The sequence below is a fragment of the Elephantulus edwardii genome, unplaced genomic scaffold, assembly GCF_000299155.1.
Source record: "Elephantulus edwardii isolate Elephantulus edwardi_28Jun2011 unplaced genomic scaffold, EleEdw1.0 scaffold00177, whole genome shotgun sequence".
Taxonomy (NCBI): domain Eukaryota; kingdom Metazoa; phylum Chordata; class Mammalia; order Macroscelidea; family Macroscelididae; genus Elephantulus; species Elephantulus edwardii.
Genome location: NW_006399927.1, coordinates 2,158,647 through 2,176,014, shown reverse-complemented (window position 1 = coordinate 2,176,014; position 17,368 = coordinate 2,158,647). Strand labels below are relative to the sequence as shown.

Sequence of the window (17,368 nt, the reverse complement as noted above, 5' to 3'; positions counted from 1 at the left end):
TCTATGTGTCTGTCATTGTACCAGTACCATGCTGTCTTGACTACCACGGCAGTGTAGTAGGATTTTAAGTCAGGGAGTGAGATGCCTCCTATTGTTTTTCTATTTTTAAGGAGTGCTTTGCTTATTCGTGGCTTCTTTCCATTCCAAATGAAGCTGGAGATTGCCTTTTCCATCTCATTGAAGAATGAACTTGGTATTTGTATTCAGACCAATCTTTTGAAGCGCCACTGGGCTCGAACCTCTAATATTTGGATTTGCTGTAGGATACATCGATCATTTTTGCCAGATGAGTGAATAAAAAGGAAATATGTTTTCTGAAGTCAGATTGCCTGAGTCTGATGACTTCATGACTAACAAACTATCTAACTTTGGTCTATTTATCAATTTATACTTCCATTACCTCGTTGGTTAAATTAACTTCTTTATTATTTAAAGAACAATATCAGTTGTTGTGAGGTTAAGTGAGTTAATGCACAAAAAAGCAACGTCACACCAGTGCCTGCTATTTAACAAATGGTCAGTCAAGGGCATCGACTCCTGATCGAAGCTCTTCCTCCTCCATGTCCCATATATACCAGCTACCTCTTCTTTATCCATCATACACTCCACCTCCTCCATTATCTTCCACTTCTTTCTCCTCCTCTTGAACGTCTCCCTACACTTCCTCCTCCTCCATGCCCCCACCTCCTCCTCCTCCATGCCCCCTCCATGCCCCAACCTCCTCCTCCATGCTCCCACCTCCTCAATGCCCTCACCCCCTCCTCCTCCATGCCCCCCTCCGTGCTTCCACATCCTCCTCCTCCATGCTCCCACCTCCTCTTCCTCCTCCATGCCCCTCACCTCCTCCTCCATGCTCCACCCCTCTCCATGCCCCACCACTTCCTCCATTTCCCTAACCACTTCCTCCTTCATGTTCCCAACTTCCACGTCCTTTCTCTTTCTCCTCTATGCCTCCCCACCTCCTCTTTCTCATACTCCATGCTTCCCACTTCTTCCTCCTTTTCCCCCACTTCCTCTTCCTTCACCTCTTCCATGCCCCCTCCAATTCCTCCAACTTCCTCCTCTTCTTCCTCCTAAATGTCTCTATTTCCTCCCCCTCTTCCCCTCTTCTTTCTCCTCTTGCCCCTCCTCTCTTCCTCCCACACTTCAGGAGGAGCTGGTGCTGTGATCTCTACCAAAGAGCACCTCACAAACCCCAATGACTGACAGCATTCTCCGACTTTTCATTACTATCACGATTTCATACACACTGACAGCAACAAGGTGGGTGATATTTATTTACTTTTGTAAGCACTCCTGTACATCATTGATAAAACAGGAGGGAGAGGTAAGGCTAACTGGTTATTGAATTTTCTGCTATGGTGATAGAGGCCTCGAGTCCCATGTCACGTGTTTAGCTCTTCCTAGCAGTCAGTGGTGCCCCAAGACTCATTGCTGAGCCCGTCCAGAGTTCTCTTGTCAGTTTCGACATTTCCACATCACATCACCTGGCACAGGTGGTTGTTTTGAAAAGCCAAGGTGTGCCCCTCTGCATTCTCACCAAGGAAGCCAAACAGGTTCAAGAGCCCTCGCTTGAAGGGCAGCTCTAGCAACAGCTGGCTTGAGGAACCCTCAACCAGTTTCTTTTCCAACATGAGTGCTAATGAGTTGCTGAAACTCATCCTGCTCCCTTCCCAGTCCTTGGAGGCCACGCGGGACCTCATGCACAGAGGAATATGATGAGACTGACGGAATCAACACAAAAACATTGTTCAGATTGAAGGAAAAAGGGGGAACTTAGGATGCCGGTGGAATGCCTCCTCCATGTGCAGTAGGGAGACTCTGCAGCCAGACACCCACTGAGGGAGCAGTGAGTGCATCAGCTAAGCCCATTATCTCTGGCATCATACTGCACAGGTTGAATCCCAACTGCTTCCACTTATCAACTACGTGACCTTGTGCATGCTGTCTCAGCATTTCCATCTGCCAAGTAGGGGACAGTAATATTAATTCTGTACTACAGGTCAGTCTTTTAAAAGGGTCATAATGCTGAAAAAGGTCAGCAAAAGAAAAGGAGACTTACAAGGAGATGGAATGACACAGAGACTGCAACAGTGGGCTTAGGCATGGCTGAGGTGGTGAGGATGACATGGGACAGGGCATGGTTCAGACCTGTTCTTCACAAGCTTGTCATGATACCTAGTTGACTCAGTGGTACCAATACCAAGGAGGTTATACTGAAAACTGAATTAACATACATGGTCAGTGCCTAGCAATTTGTGCATTCATTATATGCTGGCTGCTATGATTTGCCCACCCTGTAAGCACTAAGAACAATAAATACCTCTGGATGGTAAATTATCAAAAACTCTTTCAGTATTCCAGAAGCAATGACTAAAAAGGAGACAGATGAGTGCTTTTAAGGGTCAGGGTTTCCTGCTGCCAAAATTGTCCAAGGGCACTTTTCCCACCTACTGGTTACCTGACCTTAAGCGGATGGCTTAATCTTTCTGTTCCTCAGTTTATTTTTTTATTTGTAAAAGTGCATCACAAATTCTTTTTGGAAAAAAAAGTGCATTGTGAGGCTTCTTCTTCATATGTTATGAAAATCAGTTGCTTTCAAGTTGATTCAAAACCTCAGTGACCTCACGTGTGACACAGGAGAGCTATGATTTCCACAGCTCATTTTTCAGAAGTCTATTGCTAGGACATGAAGCTCCAATCTTTCAGTCAGTAGTTGAATAGGGTAACTACATGCCCCTCCTGGGAACCAAATGTAATGGAATGTGCACCACCTAGCACAATACCTGCACATGATGGTGTCAGAGAAGCCTCCCTGGGCATCCCTCCTGTTGCCCAGGTCTCAGGTCTGAGAATGAACTTTCCATCTCCTATCCTGCTGCTGTTATGTTAACACTGGATTGTAAAACTTCTTTCTTTTTAGCTGGAGTCCTTCTTTACTCATTTCCAGTTACAAACTGCCTCAAATGGTACTTTCAGAGGGTTGTTGTGAGGTGCTGTCAGTCAAGTATGACTCACAGCTGACCCTCCAGGAGTAAATTGCACAGAAGGAGACTGCACAACCTTCTCCTGCAGAACAGTTGGTGGATTTGAACTGCAGGGCTGACACAGTAACTGGGGCAATGGGGGTAGGTGTGTCGGAGATTGGTTCAGGATAGAGCAGAGCTCAGAGCTATTGTACAGAGGGCCGCTATGAGTTGCACATAACAACAACAATGCCTGTGCATTGGCAGTGCAATTTCCTGCCACTCTGCCACCAGAGCACCCTAACAGAGCCACTTAATTAGTATTTGCAAATAAGAAGTCTCTCTTTTACTTTTATGTTTCTGTCCTCAGTGGAAAGAACCAACAGCAGGAGAAAGCTGTCTGGCAGGGAGGTAGTAGTACATGTCTTTGGAAGTCCTCCATACCTCTAGAAAAGGGGAAGAATAGCTGGTGATCAGTGTGGAAGGTACTTTCAGAACTAGCAGTGAGCCCTGGATTAATTGTAGCCTCCAACAACCAGTGACTCATTTCACTAATCAATAATCCACCCACGTGCACCCTCCAGCTGGGACTATATGTTCTTATAAAACTTATTTGCTCCTGTGGTCATGGTTCAGACTATATTCCTTATGTGGGAAGTTTTAAAGCAGGCCTGTTGTTGTTAGCCATTGTCACTCAGATCCTGACAAGTGATGACCCAGTGCACACTCCGGTTCCCTGCCATGCCCATCAACTGCTGCGGATGAGGTCATGGAGACTTGCTGGGTCTTCGCTGGTGGATTTCAGCACCAGATCGTTAGATCTTTTTTTGTAGTTCATGTTAGTCTGGAAGCTTAGCTGAAAGTTGTTCGGGATCATAACACATAAGCCTCTACTAAGAGGGTGGGAGTTACACATGAAGTACACCGGCCAGGAGTTGAACCTGGTCCTCACTCACCACTGACCTTTAAACCTCAACGAACAACCTGCAAGCTGCTCTTCTGGCGGCCTACCAGCGAGAAGCTGCGAGGCCATCCCGAAGGCGATTTGAGGCCACTAGCTGTTCTGAGGGAGACAGATGATGTGTTGCTCCTCCCTTGTGATTAACTGCCACCGAAAACCTGCCAGAGGGTCAGCTACGGGTCATTCCAACTCCAGGTAAACAACGATGACAACAACAACAACAACAACAACCTGACCCCTTATCTCATCGTCTACCTGATCTTGTAACATCTCAAGATTGTTGATTAATATCCCTTTAACATAGTTTATATGTAAAATATTCAACTCTAGATTCCTAAACTGCATGAAAAAATTTGCCCCTGCAGTCGTAAAAACTCACAATTTCATATTTTAGAAAAGTTCCATCTTTTCTGAGTTACAAAAGAGCTCTTAGGAACTGATATTCATAAGATAGAGTAGAATGTAAAACAACCCCAAACACAACAATCTGCTTTTTATTACTCCTCAAGATCAGCAGAATAAGGTTGCAACACCCCCATGATACATCTTCAAGGATATGTACATGTACAGCCAAGCACAATCAATAAGAGTGCATCTGAATTCCAAAATCAATCTCCATAATAGTCTATGTGTTTCCTACTGCCAAAGGGGCCCTTTAGAGTAGTGAGAGAAGATCTTCACCCTGAAACCCACAGCGTCCCTTTTCAGCAGGAAGTAGCTAAGAGAATACGCCGTCCCCTTTTCCTTATGACTCAGGGTGAAGTCTCTCTCAGGGAGGAGTGATAGGGAATGGCAAAGGATACACTGACAAAGAAGATTAATCAGAACTGGCTTTGACAAGCACTGTGGCATTTGGACAAGAACAAACTGGGAGGAGGGTAGAGAGAATAGTGCAACAATGAATGAGTGGAAGCCCAAAATCTCTGTAAATGTTTATGAAAATTAATAAAATATAATTATAGAAAAAAAAAGAAAATAAATGTTTGCTTTTATCAGTTGTAAAAGGAAAAAAAAAAAAGATCAGCAGAATATTGCACACCAAGCTGTTAGAGAAATACCACGAGTTCCAGTTTGCACCCTCACTTTCTTTGCACTAGCAACAGAGTAAACAAGAAATTAAGAAGTCTGTTTCACTGGATTATGGGGAGGCAGGTGGAGAAAAGTAATCACAAAGGGTAATTGTACTTCTCCACGCAGCAGAGGATGGTCAGCTGTGGTTTATGAAATGTTTTCTGCTTCAGCAAATGCTGTACTTGCTACCCAAGTGTCTACTCATCAGTCAATACATGGAATTCGTACAGAAGCCCAAGTCTTAGAAGTGAGAGTATCTAAAAACTCATATGACAAAGAAAGTAAATTAATCATAACTAATATATACGTTAGAATTGGATTAAAAACAAACAAAATCCCACTGCCACTGAGCTGATTTTGCCTCAGGGCGATGCCCTAATGAGTTTCAAGGTGGTAAATCTCATCAGAAGGACACTTCCCATCTTTTCCCCATGGAGCCACTGGTGGACATGAACCGTGGACATCTCAGTTAGCTGCCCAGCATGTAATACACTATGACACCAGGTTTCCTTTAACAGACTTCTATAAGCACTGGGAAATGAGAACAGCCTGACAGTGCCAAGTGTTGATGAGGGTATGGAGGAACTGGAATACTCATACACTTCTTCTAGGAAAGTGACGCAGCACAACACTGTGAAAGCTGTTTGGAAGTACCTTCACAAGTTAAACACATATCTGTCATGTGATCTAACTGTTCTTCTCCTAGGTAATTACCAAAGGTGGAGGGCAGTACATGTATGTACAAAAATCTGGGCATTAGTGTGCATAGCTGCTTTATCTGTACCTGTCTTCAAACTAGTATAATCCAAATATCCATCAAAGGTGAATGGAAAACTATTTTGAGGTATGACCTTACAAAGGAATACTATTCTATATAAAATGAAATTGATGATCAGTACATACAAGGAATGATACAAATACATCTCAAAATAATGCTCACAAGAAAAAGTCAGACAGAAAAAGATAATGTACTTTGTTGTTGTTGTTAATGTGGTGTCGAGTCACCTGCAACTCATAGTGACCCTATGCACAACAGCCCTAAACCTTGCTCTATCCCATGCCAATCTTATTGTCTCTGACACACCTATCCTCATTACCCTAGTGACTGAATCTTCCTCACCTATGCTGTCCGTCCACACGTTGCACCCCCACCCCCCAAGCATGACATCCCTCTCCAAGGACTGATTCAGCCTTGCAACATATCCAAAGCATGTCAGATAAAGCTTCAGAATCCTTGCCTCCAAGGAGCAGCCTGACTTCACCCTCTCCAATATGAACTTGTTTGCTCTAACAGTCCATGATATATTCAATATTCTTCAGAACCACAGCTCAAAGGCATCAACTCTCCTTCTATCATCCCTAGTCATTGTTCAGTTCTCTGATGCATAGTAAGTAATTGCAAAGACTATGGCCTGTATCTGGCACACCTTAGTCTCCAGACTGACATCATTGCTCTTCAGTACTTTGGAGTGGTCTCTGACAGCAGACTTTCCCAATGCTATTCATCTTATAATTTCCTGGCTGCTGGTACCAAAAGTGTTGATTATAGAGCCAAGCAAACTGAAGTTGTCAACAATCTCAATCTCTTCACCATCTATCATGATGTTGCTAATCAGTCCAGTGATGAGCTTCAATCCATATTGAAGGCTGCGGTCCTTGACCTTCTGCAGCAAGCACTTCAGGTTCTCCTCAGTTTCAACAAGCAGGCTTGTGTCATCTGCATAACGCAGATTGTTGATGAGTCTACCTCCAATCCTGATGCCACACTTCTTCTTTTCATAGAGCCCAGCCTCCCGGATAATCTGTTCCCTATATGGATTGGAAAGATATGGAGATAAGACACATCCTTGACACACACCCTTCCCATTTTTGAAACATGCAGTCTTTCTTTCCTCTGATCTGACAACTGCCCCCTGGTCCAAGTTTAGGTTTTGCATAAGCACAAGCAAGTGTTCTAGGATTCCCATTCTCCTCAGAGTCAGCCAGTTTGTTGTGATCCACATAAATATCTTTGTATAGTCAATGAAACACAGATAGACATTCCTCTGGTACTCTGCTTTCAGCCAAGATCCATGTGACATTAGCTATAATATTCCTAGTGCCATGGCCTTTTCTAAACCCAGCCTGCACTTCAGGCAGTTCTCTGCTGATGTGCTGTTCCAGTCATTTTTGGATAATCTTCAGCAGACTCTTGCTTGCATGTGTAATCAATGATACTGTTTGTTAATTTCCACACTCTGTCGGATCACCTTTCTTTGGAATGGGAACAAATATATAGATATATATAGTCAATTGGTCAGGTGGTTGTCCTCCAGATTTCTTGGCACAACTTGGTGAGCACATGCAGGGCAGCGTCTGTTTGTTGCAATATGTCAATTGGTATGCCATCAATTCCTGGGGCCTTGTTTTTTTCTCAATTCTTTCAGAACAGCTTGAACTTCCTCCTTTATCAAGACAGGCTCATGCTCATACATAGTTTCATGAAATTGTTCTGTGTCTACCAATTCCTTTAGGTACAATGATTCTGTATACTATTTCCATCTTCTTTTAATGCTTATAAGATTCCATTTATATCAAACTCCAGAAAATATAAACTAACCTGTGGTGAGAAAAGGGAGATTTGTAGTTTCTGGGTATATGCACTCTCCTGATTATGAGGATTGTTTCATGGGAATTATAAATGTCAACTTTGCTGACTACGCAAAGGATTTGATGGTATGGATCACAATAAACTGTGGCTGACTCTGAGAAGAATGGGAATCTCAGAACATGTGATTGTGCTTATGCAAAACCTATACTTGGACCAGGAGGCAGTCATCAGAACAGAGCAAGGGAACACTGCATAGTTCAAATTTGGGAAGGGTGTATGTATGCCTGGGATCCTATCTGCATACCTTTTCAGTCTATATGCAGAACAGATTATCTGGGAGGCTGGGCTCTATGAAAAGAAGAAGTGTTGCATCAGGATTGGAGGTAGACTCATCAACAATCTGCGTTATGCAGATGACACAACCCTGCTTGTTGAAACTGAGGAGGACCTGAAGTGCTTGCTGCAGAAGGTCAAGGACTGCAGCCTTCAATATGGATTGAAGCTCATCACTGGACCGATTAGCAACATCATGATAGATGGTGAAGAGATTGAGATTGTTGACAACTTCAGTTTCCTTGACTCCACAATCAACATTTTTGTGCTAGCAGCGAGGAAATCAAAAGACGAATTGCATTGGAAAAGTCTTCTGTTAGGGACCTCTCCAGAGTACTGAAGAGCAATGATGTCAATCTGGAGACTAACATGTGCCTGTTCCAGGTCATGGTCTTTGCAATTTTTAGCTCTATGTCAGAAAAGTTGGAAAATTACTAGGGATGATAGAGAATAGATGTCTTTGAGCTGTGGTGCTGGAGAAGAGCATTGAATATACTATGAATGTGAGAAGAATAAACAGGTTCATCATGCAGAGGGTAAAATCAGGCTGCTCCCTGGAGACAAGGATTTGGAAGCTTCATCTGAAATACTTTTGGACATGTTGCAAGGAGGGACCAGTCCTTGGACATCATGTTTGGGATGGTGGAGGGACAGCGCAGGAGAGGAAGACCCTCGATGAGATGGATTGATTCAGTGACTGACTCCAAGCTGAATGCAGCTACTACTTGGAGTCAGGAGGGTGCACATGGACAGAGCAGTACACCACCAGGAAGACAGACGCAGAGGAGGGCTTCCACAGACCTCAGAGGCTGGCCTGGGGTCTGGGCATGGAGCTCTGAGAGCCGAGCATTGGTACAACAGTGTGGACGAGTCCAGCGTAGTTGCTGGGGCCACTGTAGGCCTCGAACGCACTCCTACTCAGAGTGGTGCTGCTGGTTACCAGTCTGTACAGAGTTCGACAAACATAGAGAGGGTAAATTTGGCCTATTTTTATCTATAAGGTTCTATTAAGTGAGATTGGTGGGAATGAGTGTGTTTGAGACGGCAAAGTTCGCACAGGATAGAACGGCGTTTAGGGCTCTGGTACATAGGGTCGCTATGAGTTGCAAGCGATGGCACATAACAACAACAACAACAACAACAGCATCATTAAGTGAGATTAGTGCAGATTGAGGCCTGTTAGGTGTGTGAGAAGAACAAGTTAAGTACTAAGGTAGGGAAGGAAGTGACAACTTTAGGGGATGGAGGGAAAGGAGATTCCTGAATCAGGAACACAGGGTTCGATCTGTTTACTAATGGCATGGGCTCTGGAGAGTGACTTTGCTTCCTTGTGTCTTTCTGAAACAGATGTCATGCTTTTCTCATCTCACATAAAAACTGTTCTAACAATTTGGAGTGATTGCCACTCCAAGCACAAGATCATTTTCCAAGTACTTCGTGCTCACTAATTTTACAAAAGTTGTCTTTTTGGAAATGATGTTGCTGCTGCCATGAGCTCTCATGTTGGAACCCACCCATAGTTGACCCTCCAGCAGGTTTTCAGAGGCAATTAATTGCACAGGAGGAGACTGTCCATCTTTCCCCCATGGAGTTGATTCGAGCCACTTGCCTTTGGGTTGGCAGCATAGTTCCTTACCACTAGGCTGCCAAAGCTCCACAGTAATAAAACAATTAAAGATAAACAGTGCTGTCCCTAAGTGCATGCTGCTTTTCTTTGGATTTAAACTGGCTTAATGGTTACGTGCTGCACTACTTAACCAAAAGGTCAGTAGCTTGAAACCACCAGCTGCTCCTTGAGAGATGGTCACTAAGTGTCAGAATTAGTTAGACGGCAATAGACCTTTCTCTTAGGTATTAAGCTGGTGTGGGTGGATGTACAGGATCAAAAGCAGAGTCTGATCCTAAAAGATGTTAAGATTTAATGATGAATTCTACAGGGCTCCATCCAATTCCAGCCCTGACTGCCCTGTCTTTCTGCAGCATTTATGTGGCATGCCAGGGGCATGTAAACTAGTAGTCATCGTGCATAGACAGAATTCCTTTGCCAACCACAGCACTCAGAACTTGAGAAGAACTGCCATGGGTGGGGGGGGGGGTTAGGGCTAAGAATTAATGATGAAAAACATTATGTAAGCTTGAAAATGCAAATGCAAGCAAGATTCTCTCCAGTTCCAGTTCCCTTGGAGTCATTAAAAGAATGTAGTGCACACAGCACCTTACCTTGTGCACACAGGACTTTGCATTCAGGAAAAACAGCTCCACGGTGGTCTTGTCCTTTAAAAATGATATGCTTTCAATGTAAAACCTGAAAAACAAGACATGGGTTTGGTTCCTCATATTTCTTTCTTATCAATGTGATTTCATATCTTCATTTAGTGTTCCCTAAAACAGAGGGATGGTTATGAAAAACTAAGAGATTGTACCATTTTTGGCTTCTAAAAGAAATCTGCAATACTTATGTGTACATATATACATATACATATATATACATATATGTATATATATACACATATATGAATACACACACACATATATACAAACACACACATATATTCAGGTAAAATGCATGTGTTTATATATGTATATATGTATATGTGTGTGTGTGTGTGTGTGTGTATAATATTTGTTGTTGCTAAGTGCTGTCGATTCATAGATGACTCATAACCACCCTAGAATGAAAGACCTGAACACTTGTATAACTTTCATAGTTTCTCTAAGCTCATAGAGTTTCTGGAGGCAAGCTATTTCAGAAGTGGATGTCACTCCTGTTCCAAGCCTGTTTTAATCAGGGAGCTCCACCAAACACTTTCCACCATGAGTAACCAATATTGCATTTGACACATCAGTGTCACAATGTTTAGCATCACAGCAACCATGAGTTACTTTTGTACAGCAAATTGACAGACCAGTGCTATGCCACTTAGAAGAATGTTTGACCAAAACCAATTAAAACTAACTTCCTTTTTAAATACAAGGCAAAATCCAATCAGCTCACACCCAATTGTGAATGAACTCAGAGACCAAGCAAACAGTCCACACCCAAGCCTCAACCAAAACAAGAAGACACACCTTTGTAGGATCCAACTGCTCCACACACCATCCTAAACTAGAGATCTATATCTATATCTAGATAGATATAATTTGATATATGTCATTGAGTCAGAACTGACCCATAGCTGACCCTCCAGCAGGTCTGAAGAGGCAGTACATCACACAGCAGGAGACTGCCCATTCTTCTGCAAAGCAGCTGGTGGTTTGAACAGTGAGCCTTTGGGATTGCAGTGCAGCTTCTTAACCATTAGACTACCAGAGCTTCCTACATACACACTTTGGGCATGTTGTTAGGAGAGGATATTCCTCGGAGAGGGACATCATGCTCAGAGAGGTGGAGAGATGGCAAAAGCAAGAAATATCTTCGACCAGGTGGACTGACACAGTGACTGAAGCAATGCGCTTATGTGTGATGAAGATTGTAAGGATGGCATAGGATAGGGCGGAGTTCAGATCTGATGTTCATAGGGTTGCTATGAATTGCATTTGACAGCATCTAACAACAATATACATATATGACACACACATGCACACACATACAGTTATATATCTTGACTTACAATGTATTTATTTGATTTGTTGTTAGGTGCAGTTGAGTCTAGTATAACTCATAGTGATCCTATAAACAACCAGTCTGAACACTGTCCTACTGTGCTGTCCTCACAAATCCCTGACAAACTCAAGCCCATTACCTCATCTGAAGCTTCGTCTAACATATTTTGGGCATGTTGCAAGGAGGGACCAGTCCTTGGAGAGGGACATCATGTTTGGGAGAGTGGAGGGACAGCACAGGAGAGGAAGACCCTTATTGAGATGGATTGATTTAGTAATTGGGGTAGTGAGAGTAGGTGTGTCAGAGACAATGAGATTGGCACAGGATAGAGCAGAGTTTAGGGCTCTTGTACATAGGGTCACTATGAGTCACAAGCGACTCGACGACACATAACAACAACAACAAATTATAGATAGATAGATAGATAATAGATAGATAGATAGATAGATAGATAGATAGATAGATAGATAGAGACAGAGAGAGAGAGAGACAGACAAGACGAGACTATGATAGCCTAGCGGCAAGAAGCTGTACTGCAGTCCCGAAGGCACATGGTTCAAGGCCACCAGCTGCTCTGTGGGAGAGGGATGGGCAATCTCCTCCCATGTGATTAACTGCCTCTGAAACCCCACCAGAGGGTCAGCTATGGGTCAGTTCTGACTCTATGGTACACAACAACAACAACAACAACAACAACAACAACAACAACATATGTGTATGTGTGTGTATATATATGTATATACACAATAAGCAATGTTGTTTTCATTTCAGATGGTCCCTTGAAGGTGCTCACCGACTAGATTTATAAAGATATGGATAAATAAGAGGCAATGATAATAATGAAAACTAAACAAATACATCACCAAAAAAAATTTGAGTATTCAATTTACATTCAGACTGATATAATCTCAAAACCAGAAATGTTTTTGGGGATTAGGAAAGAAAAATCTCAAATGATATTCATCTCCAAACACAGACTTGAGTGTGTTGCTCACTGCTTGACACACTGCTGAGAGTCCAGGATCCCTCGGATAGCTTCTAACAAAGCCCAGGTGAGCTCAGTGAGCTAAACCAGAACGGGCTGAGAGACATGACATAAGGAGCCCTTTGCTTGCTGTTGCTCAAGTTTCCAGACATGAAGACCCATGCCTAGCTCTTCTCCCTCCACCAGGAGAGTTTCAATCACTCCCTCCATCCCTCCTCTCACTGTCTGAGGCACTAGATTTTTCCCTGGGCTGGTAGCCATGCTCAGCCTTGGTATTCCATCCTGGCCTTTTTTCCATGCAAATCCTGTATGTCTTTTGGGCCTCACTTACAGGCGTACCTACTTTTGGGGGCTTTCCTTGTGTGACCTTTGAGACAGAAGGCTCCTCTCTCTGGAGCAGTCTTTGGCAAGTTCTATTTCCATCATCCCCTAAGAAGCTGGGTTGTGAAGGAGGCTCTGTATGGTGGTGAGTATGGAAAGTGAGGCCTAAAAGGTTCTTCAAGTGCTTTAAGCCTGGCTGGATGAAGAGACGGAATGTTCCAAGTCACCTCTCAGGTCAGGTCCTAGAAACTTAGTTCCTTACCTCGCTCCAAAAGTGGGGAGGGTCAAGATAAAGCAGGGTAGGATTAAAAATGCAAAGTGAACCTGTTCTTGGCTCTGTAAAATCATGATAGGGTTTAGGCATTTGCTCTTTTCCTTTGGCAATGATAAAATACTTGACAAATAAATACAGATGAACAAGTCTGTGAAATATTTATCACTGAACAGTGAAATAATTTGAAATATTCCAACTTAAATGTTGAATCATCAAGGGAAGTTCCAGAAAGTGAATAAACCTTTATATTTTTACTACTGAGGCTTTACTAAAGTGAGAATAATGAACAGGGAAGAGAGAAATTGGAGGGGGGAAAATAAACCTTGGAACCAGAAAGATCTGGAACACGGAGTTCCATCTCCATCACTTATTAACTTTGTGGTCTGGGGTAAATAGCTTCTTTGTGTCTTTTCTTTAAAAAAAGTCATGATTGTTCTTACTTCACATGGTCTTCGAATATTAAATTAGATAAGATATATAAAATACTAATTACATATTAACAATTATTAATGAAAAATGATTGTGAAACTATTGAGTGAAAATTCATGAAACAAGTTAGTTTTTCATTCAACCAGTCATATACATTGTTTTATAATGTTAATTAAAATATCATCAACATATTCAAACTTTCTCCACTTCCTCCCTGTAATTCTTATTCCCATTAATCTTTCCATCCTACTCTTGCCTGCCTTCTAAGCTATATTCTCGGCCAATGTTGCTCTTTGACCTTATATGTTGTTAGGTTTTGTACTATAGAGTTGGAATTGACCCATAGCTGACCCTCCAACAGCTTTTCAGAGGCAGTTAATCACATGGGAGGAGATTGGAGATTGCCCATTCTTCTCCCCCAGAATGGGAATAAATAGAGGGTCAGAGAAAGAAAGGAAGACCAGATGGATTGACATAGTAACATTGCAACAATGGATTTGAGGATGGTAGATTATGAGGATGGCACAGGATAGGACAAGGGTCCAATTTGTTGTTCACAGGGCTGCTGCTATGAGTCTCAGAGACTAAATGTCATCTAACAACAACAATGTTGTTGTTGTTGTTATGTGCCGTCTAGTGACCCTATGTACAACAGCCCTAAACTCCGCTCTGTCCTGTGCCAATCGCACTGTCTCTGACACTCCCATCCCAATTATCCCAGTCACTGAATCAATCCACCTTATAGAGGGCCTTCCCCTCCTGTGCCGTCCCTCCACCCTCCCAAGCATGATGTCCCTCTCTAAGGACCGGTCTCTCCTCACAACATGTCCAAAGTAAGTTAGACGGAGCCTCAGAATCCTTGCCTCCAAGGAGCCACCAGGTTTAACCCTCTCCAGGACAAATCTGTTTGTTTTCCTAGCAGTTCATGGTATCCTCAATACTGTTCTCCAGCACCACAGCTCAAAGGCATCAATTCTCCTTCTATCCTCCTTGGTCATTGTCCAACTCTCTGATGCATAACAGGTGATTGCGAAGACCATGGGCTGTATCAGACGCACCTTAGTCTCCAGAGTGACACCATTGCTCTTCAGCACTTTGGAGAGGTCCCTAACAGCAGACTTTCCCATGGTAATGCGCCTTTTAATTTCCTGGCTGCTGGTGCCAAGACTGTTGACTATGGAGCCAAGCAAACTAAAGCTGTGTACAATCTCAATCTCTTCACCATCCATCCTGATGCTGCCAATTGGTTCAGTGGTGAGAATCTTTGTCTTCTTGACATTGAGCCTCAATCCATATTGTAGGCTACAGTCCTTGACACTCTGCAGCAGGTGCTTCAGGTCCTCTTCAGTTTCAGCAAGCAGAGTTGTGTCATCTACATAACACAGGTTGTTGATAAATTGTCCACCAATCTTGACCCTATATTTCTCCTCATAGAGCCCAGCCTCCCGGATAATCTGTTCTGCATATAGGTTGAAAAGGTATGGAGATAGGATGCATCCCTGGCTTACGCCCTTCCCAATTTTGAACCATGCAGTGTTCCCTTGCTCTGTTCTGACGACTGCCTCCTGGTCTAAGTTTCGCATTAGAATGATCAAGTGTTCTGGGATTCCCATTCTTCTCAGAGTCAGCCATAGTTTGTTATGATCTACACAGTCAAATGCCTTTGCATAGTCAATGAAACACAGATAGACATTCCTCTGGTATTCCCTGCTTTCAGCCAAGATCCATCTAACATCAGCTATAATGTCTCTAGTACCACGACCCCTTCTAAACCCAGCCTGGACTTCTGGTAGTTCTTTGTTGATGTGCTGTTCCAGTCGTTTTTGGATAATCTTCAGTAAAATCTTGCTTGCATGTGAAATCAGTGAGATTGTTCTGTAGTTTCCACATTCTGTTGGGTCACCTTTCTTTGGGATAGGAACAAATATAGATCTCTTCCAGTCAGTAGGCCAAGTGGTTGTTCTCCAGATTTCTTGGCACAACTTGGTGAGCACGTTCATGGCAGCATCTGTTAACTGAAATATGTCAATTGGTATACCATTCATTCCTGGAGCCTTATTTTTGCCATTTCCTTCAAAGCAGCCTGAACTTCTTCTTTCATCACTATAGGCTCTTGCTCTTCACAAAAGCAGATAGCTAGGTTTTTATCCCAGAGAGCTAGTGGATGAGTTCAAACCAACAATCTTTCCGTTTGAACCAAGCACTAAACTGTTTGATGATCAGGACTCCTTTGGGGTCACTGGCTGGATGTAAATGTATGACGCTGGCCTGGTGGGGTGATTGAGTTAGAGCTCCCTCTCATGGTATGCGCCTGTGAACCAGGCCATAATGGGTTCTTTTACCATGGAATTCAAAGATTTATCAGAAGGATCTACAGAAGATCAAATGTTCTTGCAATTGTGTGGTCTGACAGTAGCACCCAGATGAAGCTTCATGCCAGGCTTCAATTCAGTTTGTATTAGTCTCAGTGGATTTCTCCTGATGGCATCCAAAGAACTAACAACCAGACGTTTTCCAATGTGCTGGAAAGCCTGAGTGGTGCAAATGACTAAAGCATTCAGCCACTAACTGAAAGGTTGGTGGTTCAAGTCCATCCAGCCGTGCTGCAAAAATGGACTGTCAATCAGTTACTACAAAAGCAGCCACTGAAAACCTAAGAAATAGAGCTGGACTAGGGTACAACGTGAAGTCTCCGGGAGTCAGAGCTGGTGTGGTGGTCGATGATCAGCCAACTTCAGTGTGCTGAGATGACGCTGAGTTCTTCCCATGCATTACTTCACTTACTGCAGTACCACCAGATGCAGAAGCCCTTTTACAGCTGGGAAAACTAGGAAGTAGAGATGTTAAGTCACCTTCTCTAGCAGGGGTGGAGTCATGACTCAAAGTACTGCTTATCAGACTTGTAAGTTCATACATATTCTGAATGAATATGGTATTGTGCTTTCAACAACAACCATCATAATAAATGTAATGGGGGCCCTTGGGAGACACAATTCATCTGGCTTCTGAAGTAAGAGAGAGAATGCCACCAAACTGAAATCTATCTGACTAGGTGTCACAGGAGAGGGGCCATCTGAGCCGAGTCATAAAGAATGCATGAGTTACCAGGCAACGGAGGACACTCCAGGGAGGAGGCTCTTATCCTCACCATCCGGTCTCAGTAAATATAAGAAAGCACATCCAGGGTTGAGGTGTGTCCGCACTAAAGCAATGCGTGGCCCATCCAACTCTGAACAGGCACCTTTGTTAACCCTGTTTCTGAAGTCAAGGCCCCTGACAAGACTCCATCCCAATGAACAAGTTCTTATCTTCTTTCCCCTCACTTTCTGGTGACCCACCTTAGTGCCTGTGCCTTTCTGTCCAGGCATCTGGTTACCTGCTCTGTGAGCCCATGACCCTCCCTCCCTCCAGCAGAGCGCTGTGATGGTCTCCTGCCCACAGAGTCTATGAATGGTATTCAGGCTTTGGGGAAAATAATGCCCAGCGGCACCTGTCAACACACCATGAACTGAAAACAAAACCCAGAGCTTTTTGGTGAAATGAAAAGGACTATCCCTGACTCACAAAATAAAGACCTTTTGTCTCAGCCTTGTTTTGCAAAAGGATACTTCTATCTTCCTACACACTTAAGAACAATCTCATTGAGATTCTGTTAGGTTGAAGGCTCTGCTTAAATCTTCGGCCTTGGATTGAACCCAGTTATTATAAATAGGCATATGTTTTGGAGACAAACCTGAGACAGCTTAAAAAGCATGATTTCCCAAGATGAGAATCTGTGGGGGGAGGTTTTGCTTCAACTTCTGTTGCTCTTCCGAGCGGTGCTCTAGTTTCCTT

At 43.3% G+C, this 17,368-nt stretch overlaps 1 protein-coding gene across 1 annotated transcript in view; it reads right to left on the bottom strand.

Moving 5' to 3' along the window:
- The window catches only part of FRMD4B (FERM domain containing 4B), a 306,037-nt gene that overhangs the window by 155,759 nt on the left and 132,910 nt on the right, over window positions 1–17,368 (bottom strand). The window contains exon 5 of the mRNA XM_006895942.1: window positions 10,142–10,226. Within this exon, the coding sequence (XP_006896004.1) occupies window positions 10,142–10,226 (85 nt within the window). The remainder of the gene's footprint in view (window positions 1–10,141; window positions 10,227–17,368) is intronic.